At 46.5% G+C, this 18,629-nt stretch overlaps 1 protein-coding gene across 5 annotated transcripts in view; it reads left to right on the forward strand.

Moving 5' to 3' along the window:
- Window positions 1-18,629, forward strand: part of FAM222B (family with sequence similarity 222 member B) — a 214,245-nt gene that overhangs the window by 172,845 nt on the left and 22,771 nt on the right. For 2 of the 5 annotated variants that reach the window (XM_073565500.1, XM_073565501.1), the window contains one exon: window positions 661-792. In XM_073565500.1, the coding sequence (XP_073421601.1) occupies window positions 771-792 (22 nt within the window). In that variant the 5' untranslated portion in view covers window positions 661-770. The other 3 variants (XM_073565502.1, XM_073565499.1, XM_073565503.1) reach the window with 3 other exon arrangements.

Here is an 18,629-nt window from a genome sequence, read left to right on the forward strand (position 1 = left end):
CACGGCTGTGGGCGCGTTTTATTAGTGACTTTGGGGCAATACCGGCCTGCGGGGTGGAGACTCCGAGCACTGCCGGTATCAGCGTCTCCGAGCAGAGTGGCTGATAACTGAGCAATAGCTTTACACACGTCCCCACACCGCGGTATATAATGGCCCGGGAGCGGCGGAGACAGGAGGGCCGGAGCCGCCGCACACCATCACAGCTCGCCCCGCCCCCTTCCCTGAGATGGCGGGGGTGGACAGCGCCTCAGTTTGGATAGCGTGTGACGACATGACGCACTGCGTATGTACGTGCTGACGTCACCGGTGCCGGGCGGACCAATGAGGAGGGTTCAGCCCCTTCTCTCAGTGCCTGCTGATTCACCAAATAGTAATCGGCAAATCAGCAGGCACTAGAGGACGGGGCTGATCTCTGCCACTGATCATCCGATGATCCAGCCCTGCTAGGTGAGCGCAGCCTCCACTGCGGCCTTGCCGACCCCTCCTCCCTCTCGCCGGTCGCCTGAGTGTCCGGGGTCTTCTCATTGTTCCCCCGGTGCTGGTTGGGTGGGCCCGGACGCACATTGGCTGCGGCGCGGCCCTCCTGTGGCTACGCCCCGCAGTGTGTCTGCTGCTGTGCTGCTGCCCCCGGTCTGACCTGTGCTTTCTCTCTCTGTACAGTGCGAGGCGGAGTGTGGCGGCCCCCCATGCGGTGTTAGTGCAGCTCTGCCATGCTGGCCTGATAGCCAGGACCGGGGGACCTCGCCTTCCTGCTTCTCCCTCAGCCGCAGATGAACACTGGACTTCAGAAATGTAAGTGCTCTATGTGCGGCCTGCATTGTGTGTACGCGGAAAGGTCAGTGCCGGCAGCCCCGCACCGCCCGGTATACAGGAGGTGGCCGGCCGGAAGGAGGCTTCATGTGCACCACCCCGCACTGTATGTATGTGTGTGGTCGATGTGCGCCGCCCAGGACGCGCGCGGGGGTGTGCGTGTGGTGGTTGTGCGCCGCCCCGCATGCCTGTGTGTATGTGCGTGTGATGGTTGTGCGCCGCCCAGGATGCGCACGTGTGGTGGTTGTGCGCCGCCCAGGATGCGCACGTGTGTGTGGTGGTTGTGCGCCGCCCCATGCGCGTGTGTGTGTGTATGCATGTATGTGTGTGATAGTTGTGCGCCGCCCAGGACACACACACATGGTTGTGCGCCGCCCCGCGCGCGTATGTGTGGGGTGGTTGTGCGCTGCCCTGTGTGTGTGGGAGTGGTTAAGACATAAACTGATGAAAAAAAAAAAGCACTACTGGAAATATGCACACCACAACAATACAATTAATAAACAAAAATTTTATTGACACACAAATACAAAAAAAAATTAAAAACCATGATACTGTGTCCACTCAGAAAAAAACATAGCCCAATATTAACCCTGGTATATAAGAATAATACAACAGTAATTGTCCAAGAAAACCCTCTCCTAGTGGCTCATGAGGCTAAACAGATGTAAAAATATCTTTTCCCCAATCAAAAACCTAGGATACTTGATGAAAACAGAAATGAAACCCTAGGGGGCGATGGTGAGAGGGGACAACAACCTGGATCACCAGAGCTCTTAAGAGGACATGGGAAAACCTCCCACAGGGGCCCTAATAGTGGCACCACATATATTAACCAGAGGGAGTCGGGTACAGAAACGATCCCATAAGTCAGATCCTGAGTGGACGACAGACGTGGCCCCACGCGTATCGCCCCCACAAGTGGGGCTTCGTCAGGGGAAGTAAAGAACATTGTGGCCCAGCAGCATTAATTACCCATGAAATAATACTTAACAGCCCACCGGTGTGAACTAACGCGCGCAGCCCGGAGGGAAAGTGCCCCAAGACGGACTGCGCATGACCGCTAAAGCCTGAATATGGTGAAGGGACCGTGCCTGCGCCAAGTGGAACGCAGTGGCTTCAGCGTGCCTGCATGAAGTGGAACGCAGGCACACACTACAAGCCTGTAAACACAGTCCGAAAAGCAAGCACCAAGTGGAACTCAGTGGCGTCAGTGCGCCTGCGTGAAGTGGAACGCAGGCGCACACAACAAGCCTATAGAAGCAGGCCGGAAACCAAGCGCCTGAGAACAGAGCCGTGCTGCACCAGTAATATAAAAAAGGAGTGTGTGTGGTGGTTGTGCGCCGCCCCGCGCGTGTGTGAGTTGGTTGCCTTACTAATGCATGTTGCCTGATGCTTAACCCCTTAGTGACCACCAATACGTCTTTTTACTGACCTGCGATAAGAGAATAGCATCCCCTGACAGGTGACAATCCTGTAGCTGTCGGCTGTGCGCTATGGCTGACGACTTTCTGTGTTAGCCATGATCAGTGTTGGGACCTTAAGGCTGTGTGCACACATTGCGTCTTTTATGCGTTGCTGCAACAGAAATGCTTAACAGACACTAATAAAACGCATCCCCATGCAATCCTATGGGATTCCGCAGTTGCTGTGCCAATGCTGCGGATTTTTCCGCTGCGGACTCGCATAGCGGTAAAATCTGCAGCATGTCCATTATTTCTGCAGAATCGCGGCAATTCCACCGCCATTGGATTGCATTGAAACGCTCACTTTACGCATGTGGCTATGCCCACCATACGTAAAGTGAGTGCTTCATGTGCAGATGGTACCCAGGGTCTGGAGGAGAGGAGACTGTCCCCCATGCTCTGGGTACCATATCTCTGTAAAAAATAGAATTAAAATAAAATATAGAGATATACTCGCCCTCTGTCGGCCCCTGGAGTCCTCCCGCCTCTCAGCCACGCTGCCAGCAAATTCCGAGGGATGCATTGCGCGAATGACCTCTGATGACGTAGGGGGTCACGCGTGGTGCTACGTCATCAGAGGCCCTTGTCGCAAGGCATCACTGGGAACAGAAGTTGCCGCCAGCGCGGGCCGGGAGGACTCCGGGGGGCCGACAGAGGGTGCAGATTCTGCAGCAGATTTGGCCCTGCAGAACTGCACGTGTTGTACAGTACCATTTAAGGCTATGTAAAACAAAAACCGCTGTGCACATGCTGCAGATTTTTCCGTGCAGATTTGGTGCAGAATAAAAGAAGCAGCATGTCACTTCTTTTGTGTGGTTTTGCTGCAGTTTTCCACCGCTCCATTATAGAAATCTCCAGGTGAAAACTGTAGGGGAAATCTGCACTTAATCTGCACGTAAAACGCAGGTCATTTTACCTGCAGATTTGGCAAAATCTGCACAGAAAATTTCACAGCAGAATCCGCACCGTGTGCACATAGCCTATCCCTATTTTTTTACAATTATTTTTAACATTCTATCTTTTATTATTAATGCTGCATAGGCAGCATCAGTAGTAAAAAGTTGGTCACACTTGTCAAGCACTATGCTTGACAAGTGTGACCAGCCTTGTCAATCACCTTTTTCCAAGCGATGCTTCAAATCGCTTGGAAAGCGCTAGCGTTCTGCAAGCTAAGGTTGTGGTTGTGTTTTGCGGGAAAACACATGCTAATTCCGCAGCATTTCTGCAACGTGGGCACATAGCCTAAAAGTGTGCAGGCACCCTGAGATCTTGATCGTGTGGTCCTGATGTTTGCCATGGTAATTAGAGTCTGCCGGCTACAGCAACATTTAGGTGGTAAAAATAAAACTCTCATTCCTGTCATGTCACTTTGTATTAATTCCTGAAAAGCACCTGAAGGTTAATGAATTACCTAAAACCAATTCTGAATACGTTGAGGGGTGCAGATTTTAAAAGGATATCACTTCTGGGGGGTTTCCAGTATATAGGACCCCCATAGTCATTTCAAAACTGAACAGGTTCCTAAAAAAACATGTTTTATAAATTTCCTTGAAAAAAAGAAAAATGAAAAATTGCTGCTACATTTTAAAACTTTGTAAAAATGCTAACAAAATAAAACGACATTTTACAAATGGTGCTGATGTAAAGCAGGCATGAGGGAAGTGTTATTTATTAATGTGTTTGTGTGGTGTGATTATCTGGATTGGATAAAAGGGATAATCATTCAAAGTTCGAAAATTGCTAATTTTTTAAATTTTTTATCAAATTTCTGCTTTTTAGAAATAAATGCAAATCTTATCAACCTAAATTACCATTATCAAAAAGTATGTCAGGCCCATTCACTAAAGTATTGTGTTCCCCTCCCTGGTCTTGGAAATGATGGTCACCTGACCGCTGCAGCCAATTACTGGCTTAAGTGGTTACATCTGCATGGACTGTCACAGCCAGTGACTGTTTGCAGCAGTCAGGTAACTGGGCAGTAATGAGTGTAGTGGGCGCAGGCTCCATCGGTTCCATTCTCTTATGCGGGAGCTCTGAAATTTGATCTTGATGGCACGAGCTGCATGTGTACAACTTGTGGAGTCTCATTCGCTAGATTCGGGTCCCATCACTAGGGTCCAAAAAATAGAAACTGCAGAATCCTATATAACAGAGACTGCTGGTGCTACCATACTGGTGGCTATATACATTGTACATCGTTACTACATGCGGCACATGCATTGTCTGTCATTTTACATCTGCAAATAAGAAAAAAATAACCCAGTTGTAATAGTTTATATGAATTAAAGGGGTCACTTCATCAGGACGTTCCCGGTCCATGTGGCCTGTTGGGGCACAGACACATAGTATAAATGGCTGCCATGTGATGATACATACACCCTGCAACTGTTGGGAATGGGACTCGGAGGAATCGGGTGATCGCCCCAGGGGACCTACATTCTGAAAGCGTGTTTTTTTTTCTTCCTCTTTAAGTACTGAGCACCAATTGTACGTTTTTGTAGTTTGTATTACGTCCAAACCCTGTTAAGTCTTTCTGGTCACTATAAGGCTCAGCACATTTTAGGACCTTTTGGGGTTTTCTATGGTTCTGCGCCATGGATGAGGTCTGGATCCTCTGAGATCACTAATGGCTCTTGATACCCCTCCTCAGTGACTGCAGGATATTGTGACCCCTTGTGGGATCAGGAGTTGGCACTATGCACAAGGACGTTAGCTGTCTGTGCCAGAAATAATTCTGCCTCCCGTTGATTTCAGTGGACTCTAAGGTGTAGCTCTTCAGCTGCAGAATTAAAATCTGAATTTTTTTTTAATATTTGACTGCAAATCTGGGGATAGCTGCCCTGAGATCTTGTGTAATTTGTTTTACTAGCTGCATACGTCAGCAAATCTGCTAGTTCCCTGTAAAGTCCCAGGTGTACGTATGGCACCTGTGTATTACACAACAATCTGCAGACTGTATATTTATAAGTATCCTCCCAGATGACCCCGTGCAGATCACAGCCCTTGTGTAAGATCAATGTCCACACATTCAGGGCAGCCCTGAGGTCGGGCCCATGGAGGTGAGTCCTATATTGGAGACCCATCTCTGTGATGTCCTATAGGCCTGATAGACATGGACTGTCTACCTGACCTCTTAATTGCAGACACAATGACTGACCAATATCAGGGCATGCACTGGGCACGTAGTACTGTTTGAGCATTAGGGTTAGTGTCTACTACCCCAGACATCATTGCTACCGAAGATTCATTATGCAGGAACTCTCTGGATTTCTTACCTTTTTCTTCTGTAAAATCGGTGTAATACTATATGTAACTTCTCACACAGGACTGATAGCTGAGGTTAGTCAGAACTTCTGCGAGCATAAAGGCCCCGAAAACATATAAAGTTTCCAATGGCCGAACCTTAAGGTCAAGACATAGACCTCTGCCCTGTGTATGGGCATTTGGAGAGATGTCAGTAGAAAATCTTATAGTTGTCGCCTATCTATTGTTTATGGGGGTCATTAGGCGCAGTCTCCATTGCTGATGCCAGCGCACGGTTTTCCCTGCAGTAGTCGGGCATTACACCCTGGGGGGGGGGTCTAGGTGCTCACTCATACATTTAGTATAGACTCCATCCATACATCAGTTTGGCTGCTGCAAGCAATAAAGTTGACACTGCCAGAAGGGTCCTGTGCACCTGGACTTGGTGTGGTGGTGGTAATGCTGGAGCCAATTAATCGCACAGTGTATTCGGATGGACTTGGGTCATTAACTTGATTGAGTAATGAAAAACTAATAAGTCTACTGTTGGCTCTATAGCATTCCTCTCAATAGAGCTGAGCTGCATTACCAGACACAGCCCATGGATGGATGGGGTGCGGGTTCTGTCAGAAAGCCGCCATAGTTTTTAGTCCATCAATGGGTTATTCCTATATACAGAAGTCGTACCTATCCTGAGATCAGGTCCCTGCAGAGCCTGTTCTGAATGGAGCTGAGGCCAGGCATGTGTCACCTGCTCCCCTCATTCTCTATGGTGCTTGGCTATTTCCGGTAGTCCCATAGAGGACGAATCGAGCAGAAGTGTGCGCTCTGTTATATTCAGACGTTGCTCTGCACAGACCTTTTCTGGTGATTGATGAAGGTTCCAGCAGTCGGGCACCTACCAGTCAGCCAGTTGTTCCCTATCCTATGGATGAGAACTTCTAAATGCCATTCTTAAGGGAATCGGTCAGCACAAATGTACAGTAAAGATTAAGTACATAGCCAGTAGGCAATATTGCCGATATAAAAACTGCATCTTTACTGCCGTAAGCGCTGCCTTCGTTCTGCAGAAACTTGTAACTTAATGAAATATGCTAATTATGGTACTTGGTGCCCACTGGGCATGGCTAAGGGGCTCTGCGCGCTGTCCGCCCACAAGTTTCACATGCCCCGCCTCCCTCACTGGTGATTGACAGCACTGACTTGCCTGGATTGAGCACTGCCTGTAGACCAAAGCTCAGGTAAGTCAGAGCTGTCAATCACTGTTGAGGGAGGTGGGGTATGTAATGCATGTCGGCAGACGGTGAGCTGAGCCTTTTGGCCACACCGAGGAGCCTAATAAGAATATCCATTTTCTGCAGAATGGAGGCAGTAATAAAAAACAGTAAGACCACGTTCACACCTTCAGTATTTGTAAGCCAAAACCAGGAATGGAACCGTGGAAAAGTAAAATAGAAACACGTCACCACTTCTGTATTTATCACCCTCTCCTGGTTTTGGCTTACAAATAGGTAAAATACTGAACATGTGACCGTGTTTTTTTTTTTTTTTTTTTTTTTTTAATTTTAATATATATTGTGCTTTATACCCTTTCAAGGTCATGTGCTTAGTTTATAGTGTTTGGATGGACAGACGCCCTTTAAAGTGATTGCTGGAGTCCGAATATACTGTAGGTGTGCGGTCTCTAAATTGATGCGGAGACTCTCCCACCCCTCGCACACTTCTGCCATTGGCTCCTGCTCAGTCGGGGGGGATTTCTGGAAGTGCATACGCTGCCATTACTTCTCCCTGTTCTATAAAGTCTTTATAGCGTAATTAAATTGTGTTTGTCAGTGCAGACCCCCTGAGACCACCTACCCTCCGTTCCTCCTGGGAGAGCGATGTTTACATGCTGGCTGCGTTTGCGATCTGCATGTCCCTTTTGTGCCGGGATTGTTGTGCGGGAGTAGGCTGTGTAATGCTGCTGCCAGCCCATCGCCACCCTCTCCAGTTGCTGAAGTACATGGAGGCTGCCAAGCGGAAGGAGGTTAGGCAATTAGACTGTTTCCCTATGAGTCCCTTAATTGTGTCTTCTAATACGGCTGCATTCTGTTTACAGCTGAGCCGATGAATCATAAACCTGTAATGGCTGCTGGATCTTCTCGAAGGTGCAAGGTTCAGTGTACACAGTAAATTATATTGTGCGGTTGTTATTTAGATTGAAATTTCACAGATCTAAACTAAAACACCGGCTGTGCCCCAATTCTGTAATGCATGCACGCTCCCGACCAACCCTGGTAAAAGTTTGTGACGTCCATGTCTCAGGCACTGCTGCATGTCTCGCCACTGTTCGACAGACGCAACATATGCAGCGGATTGCCCATTTGTTAGACTATGAGACATGTAGCTCCGGCGACAAATGGGGTTTTCTTACATGACATTCTCAGGTTGGGACCTCAACTGGTCCAAGAGGCAGCTCTCTGGCATCTTCTCCCCACCCTGCTCTCCATAACTACTGGGTCTCCCTATACACCCACATTGGGACAGGCGTGATACTCAAGCTGGGCGAAGCTTCCGGAGATCTGCCTCTTGGTCACACGAGTCCTAGTCCCAGGTCCACTTACTGCTGCGTTTCAGGTCCAAACATCCCTGGTTGAAATGGAGCCAGACTCTGGATTCATGCTGTGCCTGGTTTGGGCAGCCGTCTATGCGGCAGGTTTAGGCTATGTGCACACGGTGCGGATTCTGCTGCGGATCCGCAGCAGATTTAGCTGCATTGTACAGTACCATTGTTTTCAATGATAAACTGAAAAACGCTGTGCACATGCTGCGGATTTTTCCGCGGGTTCAAATCCGCAGCATGTCAATTCTTTGTGCGGATTCCGCTGCGGTTTCACACCTTCTCCATTGTAGAGGTGTGAAACCGCAGGGCTAATCCGCAGGTAAACCGCAGGTCTTTTGACCTGAGAATTTACCTTCGGATTTTTCCAAATCCGCGCGGAAAAATCCACAGGACCTAAATCTACGTGTGCGCATAGCCTTAGGTATTTGCAGTGAGATACTTCAATGCCCTGGTAACAACAGACTAAGGTTGGCACCTGTGGATAGAATATTTCTTCCCACCACCTACTGACAGATCCCCCTGATCGGCCTTCTGTGCTGCCGATACCTTAATGTGTCCAGCACTGTCTTGAAGCCAAAGGGGCCAGGAGGGCAGTGCATTTCGTTGTTTTGGGCCATGAAATGAATTCAGAATGATAGTGTATTCGGTCATTGGTAATAAATCTGGTACCGGATATCCAGTGGTGTATATACTTAGATTCTCTGAATCCATTTTAAAAGTAAAATTTGAGTGACTTGCCCATATACATGGGCCAGGTGCCCACACGGCTTGGACCACGGTAGTGCAATTGACTTTTTCACATTGTCCTCGAAATAAATTTGGACTCTAAAATGAGTAGACAACTGAGGACACCGTAATTACAGACCAAGTTGTTGCCGGCCAACCCCCCTACAGAAAGAAGATGCCAGAATAATCCTCAAACTACAAATTCCGACTGAGCGCTCATCCAACCCCTGTATGAATACGGACCCGTCTGGTGGTACCTTAGATGCAGAAATCTGCTCATGCCTGCAGGTCCTTCTACAGTAACAGGTCTTACCCAGGTCTGTTCCTTCAGGGGTCATTGAGTATTGCTTTTGTCATTGGGTTTTGCAGCAAAAGACCTTTTTTCCGATGTTCATAATGACAGGATCACCTCTGTATTCTGCATCACAAATTTGCCTCAATAATACTAATGTGTCATTTACAGTAAAAGGGATTTTGAAACGGACATTGCCTTGCTGTGAAAATTTGCTTTTACAAATTGCAGCAGATTGGCATTTTTTGTCTCGGTGTCTCAGGTATTTGTAATACACCTTCTGGTGCCCTCTTCATACACACACCAGTATGTGGGAGGAAACATGTGCCCTGTGATTTTAGACCTGACTTTAGTCTCGCCTACCATCCCAGTACTGCCCTGCCATAATTAAAGGGAACCGGTCATGTAAAATAACGCTCTTAGGTTATGTGCACACGCTACGGACCCGCAGCAGTTTTAGCTGCGGTGTATAGTACCATTCAAATGAATGGTAAACAAAAACCGCTGTGTAGACGGTGCGGAAAAATCCGCGCGGATTTCCTGCGGCTTTGAAACCGCAGAAAGAATTGACATGTCAATTCTTTCTGCGGAATCCGCAGCGGGTTCCTATCTCCACCATTGTGGAGATGGTGAATCCGCAGGCTAAACCGCAGATAATCCGCAGGTCTTTTGACCTGCGGTTTTTGCAAAATCCGTGCGGATTCCGCAGCGTCTGCACACACCCTTAGCCTGCAGATATGGGGTTAATCTGCAGGGTAGTAGTGTTCTGACACTGTGGCACCGACACTGAGAGCCCTGCTGACTGGAGGAAAGTAATTTCTTTTCCCTTGGCACGGTTTGGCTCCCAGTAATGAAGGCGGCGCCGGCACGGTTTCAGGTCATTACGTCCCCAACACTGACTGACAACTAACTCCGCATTAAGGACTGCTGTCAGTCAGTGCTGGGGTCCGCACGCACATCTGCGGTGGCATCACCCCTGTGACTAGAAGCCAAATGCTGTCGGGAAGAGTAAAGTTACCTTCCTCCCGTCAGTGGGGCTCTCAGTGTCTGTGCCACACAGTGTCAGAATGCGAGTTGCAGTTTAATAGCATTGTTTTACATCAGAGGTTCCCTTTTAAAGTTGTCATCAAAGTGACCTGTTTAACCATGTATTTGTTAAATGTATTTAAAAAAAAAAAAGCCCCAATGGTCAGACTCCTACTTGCTGTGCTTTCAGGTATAGTTTTCAGCAGGATTACAATGGCCGTTAAACCTCAATACACTGATCTCGCAGGATCTGCCAATCGCAGCAAGCAATGTCACAGCAAAGTTTTTACTTTTCATACAGTTTGTGATATTACAGAAAGAGCCAAGAATACGTTTAACACAAAAAGACCCCTAATTTAAACAATCATCTTCTAATGACCTGTTCGAAATGCACAGAAAGAACTTGGGAAACTATAATCTAAAAAAAAAAAAACACTTATCTACAGGTTAATAATGCCTGGCTGGCTTACTGGAAATGCAACCACATAGAGAAAACAGAGTTGTATTCTCCCTGCAGCCTCTTGCTTCCAGTTTTTGGATCAGAGCAGGGAGCTACAGCTTGCTGATCAGTGAGCGCACTGTAATCATTCCACTGCACACTAACTGCCAGCTGTACAGACATGCTGCGGAGCGTGCGGTCAGTGTAGTGCTGGTGATTACAGTGCACTCACTGTTGTGAGCGGTGACAGAGCATGAGCTGCTACAGGGAGAAGATCCTGTCATTTTCTATCTGCAGCCGTTCCACCAGTAAGCCAGACATGATTTAAATGATATTTGCTTACAGATTATTTACCTGTTGATATAGTGATAGTGTTTTGGGGAATTTTTAGACAGCATGATGACTATTTTGTCAGTAAGCACTCTAACATTAGCCACAATGACCCTATTGTTTGTATTGAAGTGTCTAATGAGCATGGGCAAAGTTCATTGTGAAAGGAGGAGGAGCAGGGTCAGCTGTGACGTCACCTGTTGTGATTGTTGGATCCTGTCATCAGTTGTGCATAGAGGTGTGTTTCCTGTCATTATTCTTTGTTATCCTACCTCTACTGATGAGGATCCTGATGAACTCTTGCTGAAAAGACAGGAGGTAGAAGTCTGAAAGCCCCAGTGGCCAGCGTGAAAATGTCAAGATCACTAATTTTGACTCTGAATTAAGTTTGTGATATGGAAAAATATATATATTAAATATACTTGTAACGCAAGATCTTATTTTAAAAAAATTAAGTTTTGGATGATACATTCCCTCTAATGTTTTGTTCTCACCTGAACATTATTAGGCATGTTTTCTCAGGATTGGAGAGGTGGTTATGCTTTTCTCTGTCTTCAGTCATGTGTGAACTCTTTTTATGCTGTCTCCCAGATGGGATGACTTCTAAGGGCATATATTATACTTTTCTCTTTTTTTTTTTTTTTTCTGCACAATTCAAAGCTGTATCCTGAAATCAACCTTTCCCTAATATCTTTATGCATCATATTTCCCTAATGGAGTTTTAATTTTCCTATTCATTGCGTGATTGTGGGGGTCACCCGATGACCAGCGGTGATTGTGGGGGTCACCCGATGACCAGCGGTGATTGTGGGGGTCACCCGATGACCAGCGGTGATTGTGGGGGTCACCCGATGACCAGCGGTGATTGTGGGGGTCACCCGATGACCAGCGGTGATTGTGGGGGTCACCCGATGACCAGCGGTGATTGTGGGGGTCACCCGATGACCAGCGGTGATTGTGGGGGTCACCCGATGACCAGCGGTGATTGTGGGGGTCACCCGATGACCAGCGGTGATTGTGGGGGTCACCCGATGACCAGCGGTGATTGTGGGGGTCACCCGATGACCAGCGGTGATTGTGGGGGTCACCCGATGACCAGCGGTGATTGTGGGGGTCACCCGATGACCAGCGGTGATTGTGGGGGTCACCCGATGACCAGCGGTGATTGTGGGGGTCACCCGATGACCAGCGGTGATTGTGGGGGTCACCCGATGACCAGCGGTGATTGTGGGGGTCACCCGATGACCAGCGGTGATTGTGGGGGTCACCCGATGACCAGCGGTGATTGTGGGGGTCACCCGTTTTGCTCAAGCGGCTGTAGTACTGGAGTCTTGTCTTGCAGGTACCAGGACAGAGTCAGACTAATTATTTCTAGCCGGGTTGTATTCTTCCTTCATGATCTAACCTTTTAATAGTGATTGTATCATACTTGTAAAAGCATAGAGCATGATGTGCGTATATAGATTACATTATCATCATAGATGTAAGCCTGTGCTTACCCTAAGCCTAGTTTTCATATTTCGTCACTGAAGCTTGGTATATACGAACACATCCATAGTCTCTTTCGCTTTTCTTTGAAACCTAAAACTTGATTCTGCTTTGGGGGCTCGGCCTCCTATTCTAATACTTGGTGACGCTGCTTCGTCCCCGATCTAAGCTTTTTCGTGCATTCTTGTCCTACAGTCTGTGATTTTCCTGCTGCTCATATAATCTGTATTCAAAGGATTGCCGATTCTTTGAAAATGACTTTAATTACAGTTTTATCAAGGCCATTGTCTTGTAGAAAGAGTGCTGACGACTCTCTTTAGGTCTGGAGTGAGGGTTTCTTGCATACGGCTATGGAAATTAAGTTGCATCAGTTCTAGGCGCTGGTTGGCTTGAGGAGTCTATCTCAGATTTTCGTTCTTTTTTCCTATCACAGATGACTCTAGCGTTCCTGTGTTGCTGGATTTCTGCTCTGCGTTCTGACTCTTATGCCGTCTCCCTCACCGGTCTACAGTCATGGCCAAAAGTTTAGAGAATGACACAAATATTAATTTTTACAAAGTCTACTGCTTCATTTTTTCTAATGGCAATTTGCATATACTCCAGAATGTTATAAAGAGTGATCAGCTTAACAGCAATTACTTGCAAAGTCAATATTTGCCTAGAAAATTAACTTTATCCCCCAAAACACATTTCAACATCATTGCAGCCCTGCCTTAAAAGGACCAGCTAACATCGTTTCAGTGATTGCTCCATTAACACAGGTGTGGGTGTTGATGAGGACAGGGCTTGAGATCAATCTGTCATGATTAAGTAAGAATGACACCACTGGACACTTTAAAAGGAGGCTGGTGCTTGGCATCATTGTTTCTCTTCTGTTAACCATGGTTATCTCTAAAGAAACACGTGCAGTCATCATTGCACTGCACAAAAATGGCCTAACAGGGAAGAGTATCGCAGCTAGAAAGATTGCACCTCAGTCAACAATCTATCGCATCATCAAGAACTTCAAGGAGAGAGGTTCCCTTGTTGCCAAAAAGGCTCCAGGGCGCCCAAGAAAGACCAGCAAGCGCCAGGACCGTCTCTAGTGTTTCAGCTGCGGGATCGGGCTACCAGCAGTGCAGAGCTTGCTCAGGAATGGCAGCAGACAGGTGTGAGTGCATCTGCACGCACTGTGAGGCGGAGACTCTTGGAGCAAGGCCTGGTCTCAAGGAGGGCAGCAAAGAAGCCACTTCTCTCCAGAAAAAACATCATGGACAGACTGATATTCTGCAAGAGGTACAGGGAGTTGACTGCTGAGGACTGGGGTAAAGTCATTTTCACTGATGAATCCCCTTTTCGATTGTTTGGGACATCTGGAAAACGGCTTATTCGGAGAAGACCAGGTGAGCGCTACCACCAGTCTTGTCTCATGCCAACTGTCAAGCATCCTGAAACCATTCATGTGTGGGGTTGCTTCTCAACCAAGGGAATGGGCTCTCTCTGTCTTGCCTAAAAACACAGCCATGAATAAAGAATGGTACCAGAATGTCCTCCAAGAGCAACTTCTCCCAACCGTCCAAGAGCAGTTTGGCGATCAACAATGCCTTTTTCAACATGATGGAGCACCTTGCCATAAAGCAAAGGTGATAACTAATTGGCTCAGGGAACAAAACATAGAGATTTTGGGACCATGGTCTGGAAACTCCCCAGATCTTAATCCCATTGAGAACTTGTGGTCAATGATCAAGAGACGGGTGGACAAACAAAAACCTTCAAATTCAGACAAAAGCATTGATTTTGCAAGAATGGACTGCTATCAGTCAGGATTTGATCCAGAAGTTGATTGAGAGCATGCCAGGGAGAATTGCTGAGGTCCTGAAGAAGGGTCAACACTGCAAATATTGACTTGCTGCATTAACTCATTCTAACTGTCAATATAACCTTTTGTTACTCATAATATGATTGTAATTATATTTCTGTATGTGATAAAAACATCTGACAAACACACATAAAAACCAGAGGGCAGCAGATCATGTGAAAATATAATATTTGTGTCATTCTCTAAACTTTTGGCCATGACTGTAGTAACTTGCTGCTTTTCCGATGTGGTACGATTTCGGTGTAACCCGCTCGCCTGTCTCCACTAGCACTTTGGACTCAAGACAACAAAAACTGTCACTAGAGAAACTTACAAACACTAGAACAAGATATGTTTCCAGTTAACATCTTGTAGCATTTCGCTGACTGTTATGATTGCCTTTGGACCCTTTCTGCCCCGGAAGTGAGAGCTTAAATGAAGGGAAAAAAAAACTCCGTTTAGACTGGCTCCAAAGATTAAATTGCATCCAGCCATGATTGTGCTTTCATATGCTATGCAATATGTGATTGTATCCAGTCATGAGCAGAACCATTAAATCTGGATTTGCTGCAGGTGTAGTACAGCTTTATGACGAGTTCCTTTTTAATGTAGGGCTTGACCCATCCCAGGTTTCGGACAAACACTTGCTAACCTGCTATTATCATCTTACTTGTTGCAGTTGTAATAGGATTTATGACACTTACTAATAAGCTGCTAAATTCATCTTTGCTGTAGTTCTTCAAGTCTGGAAGGGACATAATCATGAGCTAGTTAAAGGGGTCAGCCCATCATACCTACTTATCACCTATTCACAGGGTGGGTAATAAGCTACTAATTACGGGATGCCTGACTACTGGGACCTTCACCTCGGAACTGGACTCTGGTAGAAGGTTGGAAGAGCTCAATGGTTAGTCCAGAGTAGGAGGGTTTATAGACATTGAATGGAGTGCCAGATCATCAATATCTTTCAACTAAGGCCTCCCAGAGCCCATTCTTGATCATTGAGATCCAATTGTTTAGACCGCCAGGGATTAGCAATTTATCTGCTGTTGTAAGGATTGGTGTGGTTATGTGGGCCAACCTTTTTGAAAGGTTATTTCTATAGTGGTGTTGATCACAACGCTGTGGCTTATATAGCGACTTGGCATATCCATCCTATCTCTGGCCAATCCTGCAAACTAGGTCCCTTCCCCAGTTTTCCTGCACATGACTAATCCTGGTTACCCACGGTGCAGGGAACTGCAACTTTACTCCATTTAACTGAGTGGGATGAGTATTGCAGTCCACTTCTCTGCAGGTGATCAAGAAGCCACGCTGCTGTGGGTAATGAGCCTTCCTAATTTCGGGGTATGTCAAAAGTAAAAGAAAAGTGAAAGATGCTATAGGATTTATACTGGATGAAAGGGTCAAAAATGATGAGAAGGCCGAACTCTTAGGGTATGTGCGCACATAGTTTTTTTGTCTTCGGATTTTGTAGAGAAAACCGCAGGAAATCCGCACGACAAAGTGCTGCGGTTTAAACATCTGCGGTTTTGCCCTGTGTTTTACACCTCATAATGGATGAGGTGTAAAACTGCAGCGTTTCTGCACCAAACAATTGACATGCTGCGTTTTGAAAACCGCAGCAAAACCGCACGGAAAAAACGCAGCATGTGCACAGCTTTTTTTTTTTTATTTCCATAGGAAATAAAGGTACTGTACAACGCAGCAGAATCTGCTGCGTTTCTGCAGGGCCAAAAACGCTGCGGAAACGCAGCAGAAACCGCAAAGTGTGCACATACCCTTAAATTCCTATTTGGCATCTTTCTCTAAGGGTATGTGCACACAATCGGGAATTGGCAGTGCTTTGGACACAGCGCGTGTCAGCTGTGTTCAAAGTGCTGCAGGCTATTGAACGCAGGTGAATCCGCATGTGTTCATTGAGGGTGTGGATTCAACGTGTCAAATGCATTGTTCGGGTGCATTTTATCTTGCGGAGGCTATCTGCAAGATAGACATGCTGGTGGTGGTCTGGAGAGACGTGACACGTGTCCGTCTCTGCAGGTGAGTTCTGTGTTCTCTGGACACATACTGGGCATGGGATTTCTTGAAATCGCATCTACTATGCTGTAACATCTGACGCTGTGCAAGTACACAGCGTCTAACCCCCGAGGCGTTTACTAATCGGGTGCACATACTCTTAGAAAGCAATTGAAATATTAACTGATGTTCACGGTGCTATCAAAGGAATAAAATCCACACTATCCATAAACAGAGAGAAGGTGAGGGAACACTTGGCTAATTTAAATTAGTTTAAATCTCCTGGTCCAGATGAATTACATCCTAGGGTACTGAAAGAGTTGGCAGAGGAAATTGCAGAACTACTAGTCAGAATCTTTGAAAAATCCTGGAGAACAGTAGAAGTCACAGAAGATTGGAGATGGGCAAATGTCCTGATCTTCAAAAAAAGGAAAGAGGATGGAGCCAGAAAACTTACAAGCCTTATATACCAGGAAAGATCATTGAATAAATTATAAAACAGCATGTACAGTTAGGTCCATGTATATTTGGACAGAGACAACATTTCTCTAATTTTGGTTCTAGAGATTACCACAATGAAATTTAAACAAAACAATTCAGATGCAGTTGAAGTTCAGACTTTCAGCTTTCATTTGAGGGTATCCACATTAACATTGGATGAAGGGTTTAGGAGTTTCAGCTCCTTATCATGTGCCACCCTGTTTTTAAAGGGACCAACAGTAATTGGACAGATTAAATAATTGTAAATAAAATGTTCATTTCTAGTACTTGGTTGAAAACCCTTTGTTGGCAATGACTGCCTGAAGTCTTGAACTCATGGACATCACCGGACGCTGTGTTTCCTCCTTTTTGATGCTCTACCGGGCCTTCACTGCGGTGGTTTTCAGTTGCTGTTTGTTTGTGGGCCTTTCTGTCTGAAGTTTAGTCTTTAACAAGTGAAATGCATGCTCAATTGGGTTGAGAGCAGGTGACTGACTTGGCTATTCAAGAATATTCCACTTCTTTGCTTTAATAAACTCCTGGGTTGCTTTGGCTTTATGTTTTGGGCCATTGTCCATCTGTAGTATGAAACGACGACCAATCAGTTTGGCTGCATTTGGCTGGATCTGAGCACACAGTATGGCTCTGAATATCTCAGAATTCATTCGGCTGCTTCTGTCCTGTGTCACATCATCAATAAACACTAGTGACCCAGTGCCACTGGCAGCCATGCATGCCCAAGCCATCACACTGCCTCCTCCGTGTTTTACAGATGATGTGGTATGCTTTGGATCATGAGCTGTACCACGCCATCGCCATACTTTTCTCTTTCCATCATTCTGGTAGAGGTTGATCTTGGTTTCATCTGTCCAAAGAATGTTTTTCCAGTACTGTGCTGGCTTTTTTAGATGTTTTTTTAGCAAAGTCCAGTCTAGGCTTTTTATTTTTGATGCTTATGAGTGGCTTGCACCGTGCAGTGAACCCTCTGTATTTACTTTCATGCAGTCTTCTCTTTATGGTAGATTTGGATATTGATACGCCTACCTCCTGGAGAGTGATGTTCACTTGGTTGGCTGTTGTGAAGGGGTTTCTCTTCACCATGGAGATTATTCTGCGATCATCCACCACTGTTGTCTTCCGTGGGCGCCCAGGTCTTTTTGCATTGATGAGTTCACCAGTGCTTTCTTTCTTTCTCAGGATGTACCAAACTGTAGATTTTGCCACTCCTAATGTTGTAGCAATTTCTCGAATGGGTTTTTTTCTGTTTTTGCAGCTTAAGGATGGCTTGTTTCACCTGTATGGAGAGCTCCTTTAACCGCATGTTTCCTTCACATCTAAGGCTGAGTTCACACGTGGCGTTTTCGCGTTTCCGCGGCGGTTTTAACCGCGCGATTTTAACGCGAAAAATAAGCATCCCATGCATTACTATGGGATTCCGCAATGCTGTGCTAATGCTGCGGTTTTTACCGCGGCGGAATCGCTTCGCGGTAAAAACCACAGCATGCTTATTTATTTTGCGGAATCGCGGCGATCCCGCACCCATAGGAATGCATTGTTCCGCTTACTTCCCGCATGTGGCTGTGCACACCATGCGGAAAGTAAGCAGAACAATTGCGGATGGTACCCACGGTCCGGAGGAGAGGAGACTGTCCTCCGGGCTTTGGGTACCATATACCTGTAAAAAATAGAATTTAAAATAAAAAATATTGTTGTTCTCACATTCCGGCGTCCCGCGCAGCCTTCCCGCCTCTCTCCACGCTCCCGATCCCAGTAATCCTTTGCGAAAATGCCCGCAATGGCGTCCGTTCTCGCGGGATCGCGAAGTCTCGCGGTCATTCGCACGACGTCATCGCGAATTACCGCGAGCCGCCGCG

The sequence above is a fragment of the Dendrobates tinctorius genome, unplaced genomic scaffold (genome assembly GCF_039654945.1).
Source record: "Dendrobates tinctorius isolate UK_male_01 unplaced genomic scaffold, ASM3965494v1 ptg000016l, whole genome shotgun sequence".
NCBI classification, from domain to species: Eukaryota; Metazoa; Chordata; class Amphibia; order Anura; family Dendrobatidae; genus Dendrobates; species Dendrobates tinctorius.